Source organism: Acanthopagrus latus, chromosome 15, assembly GCF_904848185.1.
Source record: "Acanthopagrus latus isolate v.2019 chromosome 15, fAcaLat1.1, whole genome shotgun sequence".
NCBI classification, from domain to species: domain Eukaryota; kingdom Metazoa; phylum Chordata; class Actinopteri; order Spariformes; family Sparidae; genus Acanthopagrus; species Acanthopagrus latus.
Window position 1 is genome coordinate 3355815 of NC_051053.1, and position 19611 is coordinate 3375425.

The following is a 19611-nucleotide window of genomic DNA, read 5'->3' on the forward strand; positions in this document are numbered from 1 at the left end:
AAAAACAGCTACACTGTAGCTGTACACTGTACACTTCAGGAAAAGTGCTTGGACATGGAGGGCAGAATGAGGAGATCCAATGTCCTCTTCTGTCATTTGGGAATCGATGAAAGCCTATCTTAGGGGTCAAATCATATTGTATAGTGCTCATGTTAAGAAGACTCTGGGTAAACACCATGAACAGCTGACTAAAAGTATTTTGGAACTTGACATGAAAATAGCCAACATGCCGTCTCCTGACTTATTAAACAAAAGACTGACACACTCCACGAGGCATGCTGAAAATCGTATAAATCAGTCATGGCATAAGACTTACGAATTTGTTGAGAAGACTGGCAAAATTTTGGCTCTTAGTTTGACTCTTTTTTTTTGGCAGCATTACTATTCCCACGATTGATGCTGACACTGCTGCCACCTTAGAAAACCCATTCTCAAAAGATGAATTTGTCGCTGCAACCAGGTCTATGCAAAATGGAAAATCCCCAAGTCCGGATGGATATCAGTGTGAGTACTTTAAAAAATTTGCCAATGAACTGACTCCTATCTTACTTTCAGTCTATGAAGAATCATTTGGTTCTGGTTCACTACCTGAAACGATGAGACAGACAGTTGTATCGTCGATTTATAAGGAGGGTAAGACCGGGTAACCCTAACATTCTAGAATGCGTCTTTTTTTCGTCCCATCTCTTTATTGAATGTCGACAGTAAACTACTGGCCAAAATGTTAGCCCTTCGTTTGGGAAATGTATTGCCCTCTGTAGTTTCGGATGATCAGACTGGATTTATTAGAAATTGTTAATCGTTTTTCAATATACGTAGATTAATGAATATCCTTTATAATCCCACTCAGCTCGACATGGCTGAGGTGCTTCTATCGCTCCATGCTGAGAAAGCATTCGACCGGGTTGAATGGGGCTACCTTTTCTACACTTCAAAGAAGTTTGGATTAGGTACAAAGTTTACTTCTTGGGTTTGCGTTCTTTACTCTCTCCCTTTAGCAGCAAATCGTACAAATAATACTCTTTCCTCCTTCTTCCCACTATGCCGTGGAACAAGACAAGGCTGTCCTTTGTCCCCCCTGCTTTTTGCTCTGGCAACTGAACCACTGGCAATTGCACTACATAGTAATGTAGATTAAGGGCATACAGAGGGGCAATACTGAACATGAAGTATCCCTCTATGCGGACGATATGTTTCTATACTTATCTGATCCGTTGAGCAGCTTACCACTGACTCTTGGCTTATTGGATACATTTGGGAAAATATCTGGTTATAAAGTGAATGTACAGAAAAGTGAAATCATGCCCATAAATCCTGCTGCTGGATGTATTTTGTTTGATCCACTGCCTTTCAAAATTAGTAGGAATAAATTTAAATACTTAGGAATTTGGATTACACATAATTTTAAACATCTTTACAGAGCCGATTTTCTCCCTCTTGTTGACTCTCTGAAGACTGATCTTGATCGCTGGAACTTGTTACCATTATCATTAAAAATGAATGTGCTATCTCGATTTTTGAATCTTTTCCAATGTGTTCCAATTTTTTTATCGAAATCCTTCATTTTGCTTATTGATAAGTTGTTGTCCTCATTCATTTGGGATAGAAAAAGTACCCGTATACGTAAAACTATCTTACAGCGACACCGTAAGAATGGTGGACTATCCCTGCCAAACTTTCAGTATTATTACTGGTCGGCTAATATACGTGCTATGCTACACTGGCTTAACCCGATAGAGGATGGCAGCCAGCAGTGGTTAAAGTTAGAAGACTTGTCATGCGGACCTACCACTTTACATTCTTTACTTTGCTCCAAGCTCCCATTGCCAGAACCTGTATGCAGGTATTCTATCAATATCAATTAAGCACTCTGAAGTTTTGGATGCAGTTCAGACGAGCATTCTTACTTACAGACTTGTTGATTAATGCCCCAATATCGAGGAACAATATGTTTAGACCCTCTGTTATAGACGGTTCCTTTGATATCTGGACTGGTAGTGGATTGATCACTTTAAGAGACGTGTACGTTGATGGTACTTTTGCATCATTTGAGCAGTTGAGGTTAAAATATAGCTTCCCTATTTCTCATTTCTTCAGATATCTACAGCTTCACAGCTTTGTTGCCTCACATTCAACTCACTTTCCATTATTACCACCCAGCTCTCTCCTTGATTGTCTTTTAAAATTCACCTCTGGCCGTAAGGGGCTTATCGGCGTAATTTATATGTCACTCAACTCTCATAATTTGGAACCTCTGACACATTTAAAGAATCAATGGGAGAAGGAATTAGGCATAATGTTCACTGAGGATGAATGGAATTCTGTGTTAGATAGGATACACTCATCTTCAATCTGCTTAAGACATAAGGTGATACAATTCAAGATTGTGCACAGGCTACACTGGTCTAAAACGCATCTATCAAAAATCATACCGACTATTGATCCTGTTTGTGACCGCTGTGGGATAGGAACGGCGACCCTCATATGTTCTGGTCCTGCTCAGAATTAACAGGTTTTTGGCAACCTATTTTTATTTTATTTTGTGATGCTGGGTGTACGCATGGAACCTCTTGCCATAATAGCAATATTTGGTGTCGTACCTCGGGAACTCTGCCCCACACAATATAGCAGGAGCATGGTAGCCTTTGCGATGCTTCTGGCTAGAAGGCTGTTATTGCTTAGATGGAAAGACAGGCGTCCTCCAACCTTCAACCAATGGATCAGAGATCTTCTGCACTGACTTTGGAGAAGATCCGCTACACCATGAGAGGCTGCATCCACACCTTTTATTCTATATGGCAACCAGTTTTAGATCAAGTTGACAGAATGGATGCTCCTGTCATTTCAAGTATGTTGATGTGACCCTTCATCTCCCCCCCCCCTTTCCTTTTTTCTTCTCTTTCCTTTCTTTTTTCTCTTTCTTTTTCTTTTTCATGTGTTGTTTTTTTGCTTTTTTAAAAACTATTATTATTATTATTATTATTTTTCTTTTCCTTCATGTATCATATGTTTCTTGATATGATGGACCTGTGTTGGTGCAGTGGGGTGGAAAAAAAAAAGTCCTCACTTCCCGTCCTGACAGTGGAGGTGTCCTGACAGTGGAGCCTGCACTGGAAGCGCCCTCACAGTGGAGGTCTGCAGCCAGATGCCTCTCACCTAGTCGGCTGACTTCCAGTTTGGTGCTGAGCTAAGTTGGATGGGGATAAAATTAAATCAGGTGGCTCTTCTTTTATTGGACGGAACTGCCCAAATTCTGACAGTAAAACAAATAATTTCACAGGGGTTGTGTGGCTTTTAATTACCATTTTACAAACACATCTTTCAGAATGTAAACTTTTGGGAAAAAGTTGTCTGTGCATGTTTTTTTTGCCGATGGACTAAAAAACACACCGCCATCCACCACAAAGAAATTAATGTGTGGGAAGCACTGCTATTCAAGGTAAATGTTAGATAATGTTGGCACTGACAGTAGCCGCTTGCACATTGCATTCATCAAAATATGGTACAGGCAAATGAAGTCAGTACTATGGCTGCACAATATAATAAAAACAAACAAACAAAAATTTTATTGTTTCTTTTTGCATCACAATTTTCATTACAAAACCATGATCATGTGACAAATATGTCCTACATCTTGAGAACAAGATTTGTAGACAAGGACATCTCTGTTTCATGCAAATATTGGTGCTGAACCATTGTGAAGCATTTTGGTAGACCTGGCAACACATCACCGGGGCTGGCTGTTCGTGGGGAGCTGACAGTTGGAGCTCATTAATGTTCACTGACCGGAGATAAGCCCACACCATACACTGCCAGTCAGCCTGTTTCCTCATTTATGCACTTACGTTAGGCTATGAGCATGCCCTAGACACTTTCTGACAATTTCTGCTCTGGTATCGTGAGTAATGATGTTCGGGTTATTTTGTTTTGTTTTTTTTCAAATGTATAATTTGATGTACTTAATGTAAAACAAATGAACACAAGCCTGAACAGAAATTATGCCCAATGCTGGTAGTTTAACTTGCTTATCATGCTCAAGCACATTCACCTTAAATATCTTAACCTGCTAGATATATAATTATACCATGTTTTTATACTCAGCCTCAGTTTTCACTTCTTAGATTAAAAAAGCTGTTTAGCTGACCAGGACTTTGGATTTGTTTTCTTACCAGGCAGGTTGAAGAGTGTGTTGAGGATGGAGAAGCGCTCTGTGTCACCACGTTGAATAAATTTGTTGGGGTACATCTCTCTGATATCAGGTCTGTGCAGAGTGAGTACAGATAAATACAAACAGAGGGTAACATTACATTTATATTACCTCCCGCTGCATCTTGCCACTCCCGTGCTTGTTAAATGCACAAGATACTAACAGTACTGGTCTGCTCACTAAGACAGTGTTCTATAACTGCCAACAGTTGGTAAAAACTTATTTAGAGTAGGCCTATGAAGTTATCTTGATTAAATGTATAATCAAATGTAGACATTTTAGAGGCTGCTTATAGTCAAGATGCCATCACAGGCTCATATGTTAGCTATAGCGCTTGTTAGGCAGTGATACCTTTAGTGTTTCCCTATAGTTTATTGTGATATTATAACCCTGCCAGTGGCAGTGACCTTTTTTGTTCCACGCTTTCTTCTTCCTTTTCAAAGCATGCCACATTCATTACCCAAAACGTAACTGAGTGACATCGCTGAAGGCAGTTTATCAGATAACATGCAGCTTCCTCTGGAGCCACATGACAATGACAAATGATGTCATCCCATACGTTGTGGCCTAACCCAAATCCGTTGTATTCTGTTTAAAACAATGAATTGTTGTTTTTAGTTGTGTATGATAAATGTAATTTTATGACATTAATATTATTTCTATGGAGTCTGATGATGATATAAATGTGATGAGTAATATATGGATATTTTGTACAGCAAAAGGTGTTTGCAATTCATCAGTATATGCAAATAATGTTAAGGCTTGGATTTTGTGGGTTTTTTTTAATGTCCTTTGTCAGTCCCATGCCTGATAAAGTGATGGACTGCACCACTTCTGGTTGTTTACAGACATTGACAGTGTTAAGTAGAAAATGTTAAAGTGTTTTTCCAGTCTACTGACCACTCACTTTACAACACTTATCAATTTCAGCCACTCTTGCACATTTTGCCCAAGGATAGCCGGAATATCGACCCCAGATTACTGATTAGCAGAAGACCCAATCTACCTCCTGAGCCACAGCCACCCCATTCTATATCACATTTTTGTGGCTTTTGCTACAAAACAGTCTTCTGTAGGACCAGTGATATGCACACAAAAATGTAATGAGCAGCCCCCTGTAAATTGCCTTTTTTCAAAAGTGATATGATGGATGATAATGACAGCTCAGCAGGAGTGGTGGGTCTTACCCTCTCACGAAGTTGAATCCGTGCACACACACTAGGATATTTCCATAGGCATCCACTTTAAGCAGGTTGCCATACATTGTGTCAAACACCAGACCTCTGAGAGGAAAAGACGAGAGGAGGTGAGAAAAGACAGAAAATCAGAGACAGAAAGCAGAGAGAGCACAATTAGAGAGACTGTGAAGGTTTGTTGTACTAGTTTTCAAATATCAAGTCTGCCTAACCCTATCCCTGTTTTGAAACTGATTTAAAATGTGAACCAGCCTGGTGGGGAAGGAGGGGTCGTAGACAAAGTTGAGCAGCTCTTGTGGATATCCAATTGACACCAGGCGCTCCACTGTTAAGTCGAAGCCCAACGACTCATACTCAGGTGATTTATACACTAGGAAGACAGGGAGACAAACACATAAAGATAAATAAAACCTGACATAACAAGAACTGTATACATATAGGTAGTATCTCTAACATTAAATTACCTGCACCATGTAGCATTGTTGCCCTTTTACATTTTCTTGGAAAGCTACCCAAACACATTTTTCCCAAGCCAATTGTTATTATGAATTTTCAGGTCTGCATGAAATGTAGTTTTGACATCAGATTCTTCAAAACCTCATAAATGGAGTTAACCCTCGTGTCAGATGTACAGTGCATCCAGAAAGTATTCACAGCACTTCACTTTTTCCACATTTTGTTATGGTGCAGCCTTTTTCCAAAAGGGATTCAATTCATTATTCTTCTCAAATGTCTATAAACAATACCCAATAATGACAATGTGAAAGTGTCAGGCTCGGACAAAGGAGAGAGGACTCAGATGCAGAACGGCAGAAGTAATGTCAGGTTTTATTGACTGATTACAACTCTTCAGCGTGAATGATAAATAAACAGGTTATGAAAAATCTTTGAAGACAAACAGGACACACAAGACATAAAACACAAAGAACAAAAAGCACTCCCGAAGGAGGAATCCTACACTGTATAGAAACTTCAGCTATGAAACTTTAAATAGAAAAACAAAATCACTCCGAAGAGGTCTATATTCAGGCTATAAAAATTGCTACTCTGAAAACTATACAGGTACAACAAAAGGCACTCCACACGGAGGAAAAAAAAGGCTATCAAACAATAAATCTTAAGAAATCAAACTCTAACCAGAAAATTACAACTCAAAATCACTCATCTAAAGAGGAACAATTCAGAAAATAAAACATGAACAATACTTAGCTGGAACTATGGCAAGACTGTGAAACAGGGCTTCAGTACACAACAGAGGACGAAATACTTTGGCGACGCAGACAGGGGAAGACAAAGACTTTGTACACATGGGGGAGGGGAACACAGGTGAAAACAATCAAGGATTAGGGATGACATCAGACCAGGGACACAGGAGGAAGGGCAAGTGACCTGGAACGAGAGGAGAGTTACTTTTCAAAATAAAACATGAAATTCACAAGACAAAAGACCAAGAGAGGACATCCCTCACTGCGATGTGACAGAGAGAAGTTTCTTTGAAATCGTTGCAAATGTATTAAAAATGAAAAAAACTCACATGCACATAAGTATTCACAGCCTTTGCCATGACACTCAAAATTGAGCTCAGGTGCATCCTGTTTCCGCTGATCATCCATGAGATGTTTTTACAACTTGATTGGAGTCCACTTGTGGTAAGTTCAGTTGATTGGGCAGGATTTGCAAAGGCACACACCTGTCTATATGCGGTCTTACAGTTGACAATGCATGTCAAACTACAAACCAAGGCATAAAGTCCAAGGACTTGTCTGTAGAACTCTGAGATAGGGTTGTGTTGAGGCACAGATCTGGGTAAAGATACATAAACATTTCTGCTGCATTGAAGGTCCCAATGAGGACAGTGGCCTCCATCATCCATAAATAGAAGAAGATTGGAACCACCTGGACTCTTCCTAGTGCTGGCTGCCGGGGGAGAAGGGCTTTAATCAAGGCGGTGACCAAGAACAAGATGGTCACTCTAACAGAGCTTCAGCGTTTCTCTGTGGAGAGAGGATAACCTTCCAGAAGGACAACCATCTCTGCAGCACTCCTTCAAACAGGCCTGATTGGTGGAGTGCTGCAGAGATGGGCCAGACGGAAGCCTCCCCTGTAAAGGGCAAGTAACAGCCCGTCTGGAGTTTGCCAAAAGGCCCCTGACAGACTCTCAGATCATGAGAAACAAAATTCTCTGGTCTCATGAAACAGAGATTGAACTCTTTGGCCTGAATGCCAAGCATCAAAATGAAAATGGCTGTGCACTGTGCACTCAATGTTCCCCATCGAACCTGATGGAGGTTGAAAGGTCCAGCAAAGAAAAATGTGAGGAACTGCCCGAAAGGTGTGCCAATCTTGTAGAATCATACTAAATGCTACTGTAATTGGTGCCATAGGTGCTTTAACAAACTACTGAACAAAGGTAAATGTTATATTTTCATTATTCATTTCTAATAAAGTTGCAAAGGTTCAAACAAACTTTTTTCACTTTGTCATTATGAGGTATTGTGTGTACTATCTTTAAAAAATGAATTTATTCAATTTTGTAATAAGGTTGTAACCTAACAAAATGTGGAAAAAGTGAAGTGTTGTAAATACTTTCCGGATAGGGCTGGACGATATGGCTGAAAAAAGTATCAAGAGTTTCATATCAGTCGATATCAAGAATCGTTGATTTATTTAACCTATTTGAAATAAGAATGTAACAGGGGTCAAGCATGTGATAAAGATTCTTGTATCCAGACTTCTTAACTGTTCTGAGCAGTAGCAAGTCCTTCGCTAAATGATACGCCACTGCATCCATTATTTCTTTATAACGTTGTGATGTTTTGTCGTATGGCACTGCTGCCGAGTACCTCTTCATGGTGGTCTGTTGCCGCTTGTGCGGTGTTCCACCTGTACCGACAGATGTCGATGTGCTGTGGCTGTTTGACGCTGCTGTACTCTAACAGATGAGAGCAGCTGAGGTGGTAAAATAAATTTGTCGTATTGTCAGACTTGGTAGGGACGACGAGCTTGCATAGTTTGCAGACTGATTTGTTCTGACTCTTGTCAGACTTAAAATACGCGAAAAACTGCTAAACTGGTGAGGTGACCTTTCCTCTTTTATCCACAAATTCCTCTCGCGTTGTTGCACTCATTTTCTCCTTTAACTTCATGCTGTTCTTTTTGTTAAAGCAGTTATGAGGTGCGATGGCGAAACAGGAAAGTGCTACTGTGCATGTCACTCAACAGGTTGTTGCTAGGTTATCAAAGAGCAGGTGAGTTTGTTCATGCCACCAACCTTGCTTAGCTGGGCTGGGAGAGATCGAGAGGCTAAAGCTCTTCCTCTGCCTACATCTCCCAGAATGCCTTGTGGTTCTGGATCAGGGTTTTCTTCCTGGATATTTTCTAACGGAATTCAGTGAAATTATCAAACGTTCTATCAAATGTATTTTATATTTATATTGATCACATGTCTGTCGTGATAGATATCATTTTATCGCCCAGCGCTATTTCCGTACTGCACTGTACTGCACTGTACTGCACTGTCAAAGCTGTCCATAAACATATAACCACTGAAAACTAGTTCTTTGTTTCTAAGCCACATTACAGTTTTACAGATAATAATTGCAATTATTGGCATTGGTCGTTAAAAGAAACATTATTGCCCAAACCCTTGTTCACACCCTAACGCTCTCATCTTATCATGGTGTGTGAAATTACTGTCTTGTAGAGGTGGGTAAAAATATCGATTCATCTGCATTATATTTTTTCCCAATTCAATATTGATTCAGAAAATCCTCTGAATCGATTCAGACTTGCAGCAGCCCCCGACCACCCGCTGTCCCTCGCCAGACGCCTCTCAGTCCCCGCCTCTAGCAGCTGGAAGCACCTCGCTCGAGGGTCGGAGGGTGATGTGCCACAGAAACACCGTCGGAGCTGCGGAGGCGGGTAGCCGATGTCTGACGCACCCCTATTTTGGAGACTGTAAACTCCCAGCGCAGCCAGTCTCACCCTGGCCACTGTACCATGTGCCCGCAGGTAGCACTCTCCTCCGGAGAGAGAGGGGGGTTCAGTGTCAAGGTTTTACCCCCTTGCGTCTAGCAGGAGGCCAGAGGGACCGCAGTTATGTCTATGTCAGACAAAAATGTACCAAGCAATCCCAGAAACAATGACACACTGTGTGCCTTTGTTTACATTTCAATTTGAACTAGAAGTTCCTACAGGAAAGATTTATAATTTAAGATTACTTTTTGAATTTAATAATTATTTGTTTATTAGTACTTATTACTGAATCAATATCAAAGCATTTACATCAATATTGAATCAAACTGTTATTGAATCAAATTGCGACCTAAAGAATCGAAATTAAATCGAAATCATGAGGTTTTCAATACCCAGCCCTACTGTATTGACAGGCTCCATGCCAGAAATATCTCCACACACAGCTTGACGGCAGCAGCTTGGGTTAAAGTAGTTACTCCAGAAATCAGGTAGATTACTGTAACCCCAAGAACCCATATGTGCACATTCTAATCGTACAAATTTGCAATTTTGCAGCACTCTCTGTGACTGACAAGAAAGTCGAAGCCATTTAAGACACACCACGCCTATTGTGGCTTCCCCTACACTATCTATAAATAGACCCAGCTGCACAGAGTACCATTGATCTTCTGATTTTCACTGCAGCAGATCAGACGACGTGAGAGAAAAAAGAAAAGACAAGAAAAGAAGGAAGAGTATGGAGTTTGAACGGTGGCTTTGTGTGTGATCTGGTACCTTTGGGTGGAGAGCTGGTTTAACATTAGGCTCCTCTCAGGGTTGCAAAGTCGCTGTCTTGCTCTCTATTTTCTTTTTAAGAGGGAAAGTGAGCTGAGGGTACCGAGTGCGATATAGCTGGTCTGATGATGCGACACAGTCGCGGGTGCAGCCAGTGTCCTCTGTCATTGTATTCCTTTTCTTCCACTTTGTGCGATTAAAGTTTTTCCATCAGGAAAGGGTACCTTGTGCGGTACAGCTGGTCCGGAGAAGCGATGAGTCACGGGCACGGCCAGTGTCCTTCCCCCTGGGTGGCTTTCACATTACACTAAGCACGTAAGAAGACGCACATGATGTTTGTGTTTATTGTTTGGTGGAGGACCATGAGCAGGCAGCAAAGGAAGAGCCTGCTGCATGTATGAGTTGTTTCTGCATGACAGCAAGTCAAAGAGAGGCACGTTACAGGTTGTTTAAAACAGGCACCTCTATTGTAGGGCCACAGCCTGCCGAGTGGTTTAGCCCGGCGGCTGCAACAGTGGAGGCAAGGGCTGCCACGGATGCTGCACACACCCCCATTACTGTTTGCTCAGCAGGGGGTGTGAAGTCTGTGACTGAACCCCGCCCAATCAGAGCTGGGCCCTCACATGAAGCAGCTGTCATGGGTCTCTATCCCCCCTACCCCCTGATAGATGTGGAGGGGGACGAGGATGACAGTCTCTTCCTGCGTCCCTCGGATGAGGAGATCAATGTGCTTCCATAGATCAATGGGAAGGGGAGGAGGAGTTTGACGAGAAGCGGTCACATCGTCTGCAGGGCCTTATCTGTAGGGCCGTGGCTGCCTTGAGGGTGGACATGCCACCTGACCAAGCACCTGCCCCATCGCACTTCCAATCCATAGTTCTATGGCGGTTCTGACAAAACTAGCCATGCACGACAGCCATATTGTCCCTGTATACACGACATTTGGTCCAGCAATTGTCAGATGAAGGTGCAGGGCTGCTGGTAGGTGAATTACAGGAGGTCTCCTCAATTCTTCCTAAGCTCATGAGGGAGCAAGGAGTGGCAGTGGGCAAGGCCTTGACAGGGCTCTGGCAGGCACGTCGCCACCTGTGTCTGTCACAGTCCCGGTTGCAGCCTGAAGACAAGGCATGTCTGCTCAGGCTGCCAGTGGAGTCGACGGCTATGTTTGGGCCAGACGTGACAGCAATGATCCAGCATACACATGAGGCTCGTCATGCAGCCCGAGCAATGTCAAACGCTTTGAGGCAGAACACTGGCTGGCAGGAAGGGCGTCAGCTGCGACAGCCGCAGCAGCTCAGTCAGTGGCAGTTCAGTCAGCGGCAGTCCAGTCATGCGGCACAGTAGTGTTAAAGCACCCTTGGGCCCAAAGTCCTGGTCCTGACGCTACATCTCCCCAGGCTTCATGGGAGGTCCTGGGGGCAATCCCCTGGGTTGTTTCAACAATGATCGAGGGGTATTGTCTTCAGTTTCTGAACACCCCTCCTGTGACTATAGTGCCTGCATTCGCTACCATTGCAGATCACCAGCACAGAGGTCCTGCGCTCAGAAATGTCCACTCTTCTGGCCAAAGAGGCCATCAGGGAGGTGGGGCAGGAAGACAGGCAGGCAGGGTTTTACTCCCATTACTTTCTTGGTCCAAAACGCGATGGGACACTCTGGCCAATTCTGGGTGTCAGGGGCCTGAACAAGTTTCTCCGGCCATTGAGGTGCAAGATGTTGACTGTGCCACGAGTGAAACATGCTGTCCTTGTAGACAACTGGTTTGCAACAGTTGATCTCAAGGACGCATATTTCCAAGTACCAATCTGGGAGGGCCACAGGAGATTTCTCAGGTTTGCCTTTGACAGCAAAACCTTCGAATTCTGTGTCCTCCCCTTTGGCATCTCACTGGCTCCTCGCACCTTCACCAGGTGTATGGACGCAGTCTTGGGGCTTCTGCGGCAGCAGGGTCTAAGAGTAATGAATTACCTGGACGACTGGCTAATATGTGCTCAGACAGAGCAGCAGTGTCGTCACCATGTACAAATGTTGTTGTCACACATCAAGGACCTGGGGTTGTGTATCAACGACAAAAAGTGCAGTGTGCAGCCAGCTCACACCACCCAGTTCCTCGGTATGTGGCTGGATGCCAGGACGGGATTGGTGAGACTGACAGAGGACAGGCAGGATCACAGGAGCGATTGCCTTGCGCACATTCGTCTAGGGACCAGAGTCACTTGGAGGCTGTGTCTCCGCCTCTTGGGCCTCATGGCTGCTGCTGTGAGGATAATTCTGCTAGCACTTCTGCACATGCGGCCAGTACAGAGGTGTCTCTTAAGTCTGGGCCTGTGCCAACAGAGAGACCTATGGGCTATGGTGCTGGTTACCAGGAGGTTGTGTGTGGCCCTCAGATGGTGGAAGGTGCCGGGGAACATCTTGAGAGGCAGCAGGCTGGGTCCAGTCCTGTGTCGGCAGGTGATTATCTGTGGATACATCCCTTGAGGGTTGGGGCACTCTCCACGAAGGCAGGGGCACACAGTGCACAGTCCATTAATGATGTGTTCCATAATATCAAATAAATTAACAACCGTTTAATTACATTTCACATTACATTGCTGAGTTAATGTTAACCTACATATCACGAGAATACAATCTTTGTTATATGGAGATAACGAAATAAATTAATTCCTTATAATGAGAAGACAACCTGTTGTTATATTGAGATAACCAGATAATAAGTCATTATCAGGAGATAAAAGTGTATAAAAAAAAAGAAAATCCCTGGCTGTTCTCGGCTTCTGTAGTATCCACTGCGGTGTTGTCTAAAAATACACATAATCATTAAGTTGCAGCTATAAATACATTGACCGTTAGCACGATCGTTTGAGAACCAGGAGCTGTGAACTCTGCATTACATGATTCACCGCGGGCTCTGGGGTGTCCTCAGGCAGGGCTGGCATATCAATGCCTTGGAGCTAAGGGCCATCCACCTGGCCCTTTGGCATTTTCTGTCGAGGCTGGAGGGCTGCCATGTTCTTGTAAGGACCGACAGCACCACGGTGGCGGCATATGTCAACAGACAAGGAGGCATGGGCTACCAAGTCTGTGCAGGATTGCACTGTGGACATGGGCATACACGTGGTTTCTGTCACAGGGCTATGCATGTGCTGGGAGTGGTGAATGTGGCGGCTAACCTCCTCTCCAGGGGCGGGTCACATCCAGGGAACTGGAGGTTGCACCCAGCAGTGGTGGAGGCGATCTGGAGGCGATCCGCTTCGACAGAGCAGTAGCTGATCTGTTTGCCTCAAGAGACAATGCTCACTGCCCGCTGTTCTACTCCGTGGGGAGGCACTCGCCCCCCGGGCACCGACGCCATGGCACACCAGTGGCCTCAGGGGCTGCTCTACGCCTTTCCCCCCATTCAGACTTCTGCCCAACCTGCTGCAGAGAATCGGCCAGGAGGAGGTCCATGTGATCCTGGTAGCACTAGACTGGGCCCACATGACATGGTTCTTGTGGGTGACACCACTCCTGGACGGGACAATGCAGAAACTTCCAGTTTGGTACAATGGTACTCTGCGCAGCTGGGTCTATTTATAGATGGTGCAGGGGAAGCCACAATAGGCATGGTGTGTGTTAAATGATGATTCACGTCAGCTGCCAGGATGTCAGCAATCCCATAACATATATACACATATATGTATTAGGGGTGTCACGATTTCGATTTTTTATTGAAATCGATCGAAATTACGTCATGGTCTCAAGCATCGAAGTCAAAGAGAGGATCGACGATCACCCCCCAGGGAGGTGTGCAAAGCTACGCACACACGCTACGCAAATTACGCACATTGTAGCCGACGCTAACCTGCAGATTATGACACCATGGCAAGTGCAGATAAAGGAGCAACGGCACCGGAGCTTAAAGCAGCTCCTGCTTCTCTTAAATCACCAGTATGAAAGTATTTTGCGTTCCCGGTGAGTTATGTCGACAACGTTCGCGTTGTTGACAAGAAGACCACCGTGTGTAAGATATGCGTGTACCATACCCGGCCACGGGAAACACTACAAACATGGCAGGACACATTCGCCGGCATCACAAGGATGTAGATTTGACAACTGGGAAAAACACCATCACTGGTCCAGCCAAATATTCCTCGTTAGCAATAAAACTTCCACAGACCTCAGCTCGCACAAAAGCTATAACTAACGCTATAGGGCTATTTATAGCAGCAGACCTGCAGCCTTATTCGGTGGTGGAAAACACTGGATTTAAACATTTAAGATAAAGATAACAACATATCTTTGTTAAAGAAAAAAAAACTTGAAAGAACAATGTAAAAATGACAGTTGTCATTCTCAGGGGACAAAAAAGTCCAAACTACTTATTTTTTATGTTCAACTGTTAGGATATAGTTTGTTAAGGCTCTCATTGTTCCATGACTCTGGAAATGACTGTTATACTTTTTATTTATTTATTTAGTTTTGTAGCACATTTGTTGCCAGGCATCCTCTGTGACCTCCCATTTTTGTTATTATTATTGTTATGTTTGTCTTTGTTGTTTTCCACTTGACTGAGAACAAGATTGTTTAAAAAAATTATCTGAATTTGACCATTAGTGCCTAATGTGATACATTATGGAAATTGCATCACTTATATGTAGCCCATCTTTTGAAATAAGATTTATTGTACAAAATTTGATGAATAAAACCAATGATCGTAGACTAGAATAGTCTGAAAATGGCATAGGCGTCTGTGCTGTAAGAAAAAGAAAAAAAATCGAGAATCGAATCGAATCGTGACCCTAAAATTGAAAATCACATCGAATCAAGGATTTGGAGAATCGTGACACCCCTAATATGTATATATAACATATGTAATGGGGAGACATTCTCTATACTCAGAGAACCAGGGTTACCCTGTAACCCAACATTCATTGCAGTGGTTTATAGTGCTTTATATGAGTCATCTCAGCTGTGTCCCATTTTCTGCCAACTTCTAAACTTGAGTGTGAAGTACCAGTACATTGCATGGAGCACATGCAATTGCAATGAGAACATGTGGACACGTCTGTGCCAGGAAGCCAACAAATGTAGCTTAACCTCACTGATTCTGTTGGGATGAGTGGTTAAAACTTCTACCAGAAGCTTGTGAATGGCTATCAACAGTGTAGTGCCGGGCGGTATACCGGTTCATACCGAATACCAGTGTATTTTTTCGTTATGATATGAATTTTTTAATATACCGCCATACCGCTGTATTTGATTACACAACGTTCAGAACGCTGCACCGTGGGACACTATTTCAGAGCTTCTAAACAGGCATGATGCGACGGCCAGGCGTAGTGGGGGTAAACAGTAGTGCTCTGGTGTTATGTTACGGAGAAGATTGATAGGATAGACATTGCAGTTCAACACTTCAGCCGCAGACATCAAGATAAGCAACTGGAAAGCTGCTGAGATCCGGGAGGTGCTAGCTCTCCTCGGTCTCTGTAGCTGTCTGCTTGTTAGCTGCTAATGCTTGCTAATTTCAAATTAAAAGCCCCTCGCTAGGAACCCTGTTCTAAACTCCAATGGGGTGCAACGTAAAGTTCTTATTTTGAAGACAAATTCGACATGCTTCCTGTTAGCTGTCTGTTGCTTGAAGCAGCTAACAGAGGGGGCGAGGCGCTTCGCCGCACGCTTCCTTGAAAAGCGGGGGTTTAACATCGGTGTGTGTTTGACTGAGGAGGCGAGAATATGGGCCACAGGTCTATAATTAAGTAAATCTATGAAGCGTTGCCACATTTCTTCCGATGCATATGTACGCATATTTTATGTCACTGTTCATGCCCAACTCCGTGCCTCACGTCATGTCACATGTTTATGCTGACCTCAGTGGTGCTTTTTGGGAAGAAGGAATGAGAAACTGGTTGAGAGAGGAAAATTACACCTCCCTTAAACCTTTACCTTGCAGCAAATGTGCTGCCTTTTCAATCTAAAAGGGACTAGTAATTCCTCTCTCAACCAGTAGAAAATGCTGTGAACACCTGATTATGCATGGAAAAAAAGAATACCGTCATATACCATGAAACCGTGGGAATTTTGAAAAATACCGTGATATACATTTTTGGTCATACTGCCCAGCACTAAGTTATTGTATGTATGTTTTTGACCCATCAGATTTGGTCACCTTTTCAGAAGACCTATAATAAATAAAATATTGAACCAAACTTCATTAATATTGTTTTTGATCAAATAATGTATGTTCCACTCATTCAATCACAGAAATCAATGAGAGCTGGAGAACGTATTAGAACTCAAGACAGCCCTGATTAACATGTTCTTTACAAATTTATGTAAAATTCTGACCATGACTGGATATACAGTATGTTTAGTGGTCCTTATTCATCATCCAAGTCTTTTAGTAGTTCAAACAATTATTTTGATTAAGATGTTGGTAATTTATTAATCAATGGAGGTGGTGCCCTTTCAAACAAGTAATATTTTATATATGTGGTGCATGAATGCTCCATGAACACATTTCCAAATTGAACTGTCAAATAATGGAATTAGTGAAAATATTGCCAAATGTGCAACAGACTCCACTTCATTCAGTAAACGGTGTCAGTGAGAACAAATGAGACAATCAGTGCTTGGATGCTCAGGGTGTACACTTTGACCTTTTTGTATTTTGTATTTATCAAGGCTCATATACAGTATTAAGGCTCAGATTGCGCTTACCTGCCAGAGTGTAATCCATATCAAAACCAAAACACTTGATCTTCTCCATGGCCAAACTTCGGTTGACAAACACTCTGGGAGGGGAAAACAATGTGTGGTCAAGCAGTGCAGGACAGCAGTTAACATTGCATGTTGCCATATACAACACACATCTAAGTCAAAGCAGACTGGCCTAATATGTTGCTGTACATTTTTCATTTTTCAAATTTAAAAGGATCAGAGTGAGAGCTATAGGAGAACAAATAGAGCAGCAGAGACAGACAAAAACACTTGTGGAGGTCAGGTTTTAATGTATGGCAATGTGGTTTGAGGGAATTACTAAAACTATATTGCATTGTCATATCTGTAACTGCTTTATCCCTTTTATGTGGTTGCAGGGTTTGTTTGTTTTTTTGTTTTTGCTGGAGCCAATCCCAGCTGTCTCTGGGCGAGGGCAGGGTACTCCCTGGACAAGTCGCTAGCTCATTGCAGGGCCCTCACTGATGGCAGAGGCTGCCATGCAAGGTGCCAAATGCACATCAGGAGCAGTTTGGGGTTCATTATCTTGCTCAAGGACATTTCGACATGCAGCTCAGCTCAGCCCAGAGCCGGGATTTGAACCAGTGACCTTCTGATCACTAGCTGACCTGCCCTACCCTTGGAGATACAGCTGCCCCACACTATACTAAATGAACTATAAACTATAAACAATTATACTAAAACTTAATGTTTAAGTTAAGGATAATTTGATGCAAAAAAACTCTGTGCTTATATAAAGTTAGTCAATGTGTTGTGGTCAGCAAAATATTTCAGGAGTTTCACAGTAAAACAGTGTTGCAGCATTCTCCTTAACAACTAAAGAAGAACTTGTGTTAAAACTAACACTGTCAGGCAATTACAGGTGTGTGTGTTCACAAAGCTTGTAATTAATTAGAATACATATATATTTTTAATTGCCTAAGCATTTAAACATATTTAATTGTAAAAAGATGTTGGTAGATAAGTGAATAAATGAACATTTACAAGTGTGTTCCTTGCTACACCCAAGTGGTTACAATTGAATTTTGTATATTTTTCAATAACACTATTTTTTCCATCCCAATCAGAATGAGCCTTTATTCACTGGAGGGATAAAGGTCTGAAAATATTTGCAGATAACATTTTACATAAAATGTATGTAAATGTTATCTGCAAATGTTTTCAGACCAAAAAGTAAAGCCTTGATTACCTTTTGCTATACAATATAGCAATCTTTTTGCTATATTGTACCTTTTTGGTTGTTCAGAGGTCTGTCTTTCACTGCCACATACCATACGGCAGACTGTTACGTTCGGTATGTGAGTGGCAAAGACAATATTTATCAAGGAATAGAATTGCTACTAGTGATCCTTGTTTCTTTTTTGATGCATTAGGGAACTCATCTCATCTCAACTACATCTAGAAATTCCCCGCAGCAGCTCACATGTGTTTTGTAGTATCCATGAAATCCGCAAAAAGTATCTAGAGTTTGTCTTGTATGCTGTTGTTGTCCTTCTGTTTTTAAATGTGGGCTATGTGTGTTTGGAATTTGGTTTGTAGTTGTCATTTTTTTTGGTCTGTTTGATGAAAATTACATATAGTTGTGAACCAACTTCAGACAGAATGCATGCTAACGCTTTAGTGCATGTGAAGGGTGTAGACATATTTGTTTGATCAGTGCTCCTCCTTCTATCACCCATGGGCAATTTGGGCATTTTTACTCCATTCAAACCAAGGGCACAGGCAAGTTCGACAACGTGTAAAAAAAAAAATGTCTCCAACAAAGACAAATCAATCTATTGTCAAGCATGGATGCTAGTAACAGCTCAGCTAACAGGTCTCTCTCAAGGAAGGAGATACCCCCAGACAAAACATTATGTGCGAGGAACTGTGCAAAAAGATGGCAAAGTCAGTCTTGCGTGGAATTAACAATGGTCAAAATTAAGTCCCTCGTCGCAGCACAGGCTGACCTACCGGACCATTTGGTTAACCAGGAGCAAACCGCTAGTGGCCTTGAAGCACACTTTAAATGGCTGGAAGCTTAGTACTCAGAGTTAGCAAAGCACAACAACCAGCTCCAAACCAAACTGCTGGATTTAAGAGCCCCATTCCTGTAGGCACCACATTAAAATTGTGGAAATACAACAAGAAGAGGAGCAGGGTAAATCCATATCCAGACTGTACCCCAGATGGCCAGTGCCAAGCCAAGCATTTTTCTTGCACACCTCCTACAGTCTTGGAAACATTGAAAGAGGTCATTCATAGCCACATAATTCCATATGAATCCTCAGCCATAAAGATGAGAGTGGCACAATTATAAGAGATTAAGTAAACTCTGCCCTGCCTCAAAGCAACATACCCCATTTCAAAATCACCTGAAGATTAAAATGAGACAATGACGCTTAAAGTTTGGGTAGGTAATTCTGTTCAAAAGCATTTTCTATAATATTTGTATAACATTTCTTATCATCCTGACAGCATTCAAAATACTAAATGCCCAACAATTTTGTATGGACAGACTACCTGTCAATCAATCTGGCCTTACCTGACCACCCTGTCCACCTTGCACGGACTCTGCTCATCAGTCACTGCATGTGACTGTAATCTATTAAACACACTGCTAGACCTATAGCGAACTGTTAATGACAAGTATGACAGATAAATAAAAGCCACACTTCTCATCACCAGCGGTACCTATATCAGCTTACACTGCTGAACAAAGACATTAATCAAGGAATATGGTCTAGACCTGCTCAATTTGGA

The 19611-nt window shown here is 42.5% G+C and overlaps 1 protein-coding gene across 6 annotated transcripts in view; it reads right to left on the bottom strand.

Moving 5' to 3' along the window:
• nt5c2a (5'-nucleotidase, cytosolic IIa) overlaps nucleotides 1-19611 on the bottom strand; it is an 82517-nt gene that overhangs the window by 26669 nt on the left and 36237 nt on the right. For 5 of the 6 annotated variants that reach the window (XR_005079264.1, XM_037123669.1, XM_037123671.1 and 2 more), the window contains exons 3-6: nucleotides 16852-16925; nucleotides 5656-5773; nucleotides 5395-5490; nucleotides 4170-4261 (exon numbers count right to left, since the gene is read on the bottom strand). Coding sequence is in view for 4 of the 6 variants with exons in the window: in XM_037123669.1 (XP_036979564.1) it covers nucleotides 4170-4261; nucleotides 5395-5490; nucleotides 5656-5773; nucleotides 16852-16925 (380 nt within the window). In the remaining 2 variants the exon portion in view is untranslated. Of the gene's footprint in view, nucleotides 1-3067; nucleotides 3243-4169; nucleotides 4262-5394; nucleotides 5491-5655; nucleotides 5774-16851; nucleotides 16926-19611 lie in introns of those variants that run through there. The other variant, XM_037123673.1, reaches the window with a different exon arrangement.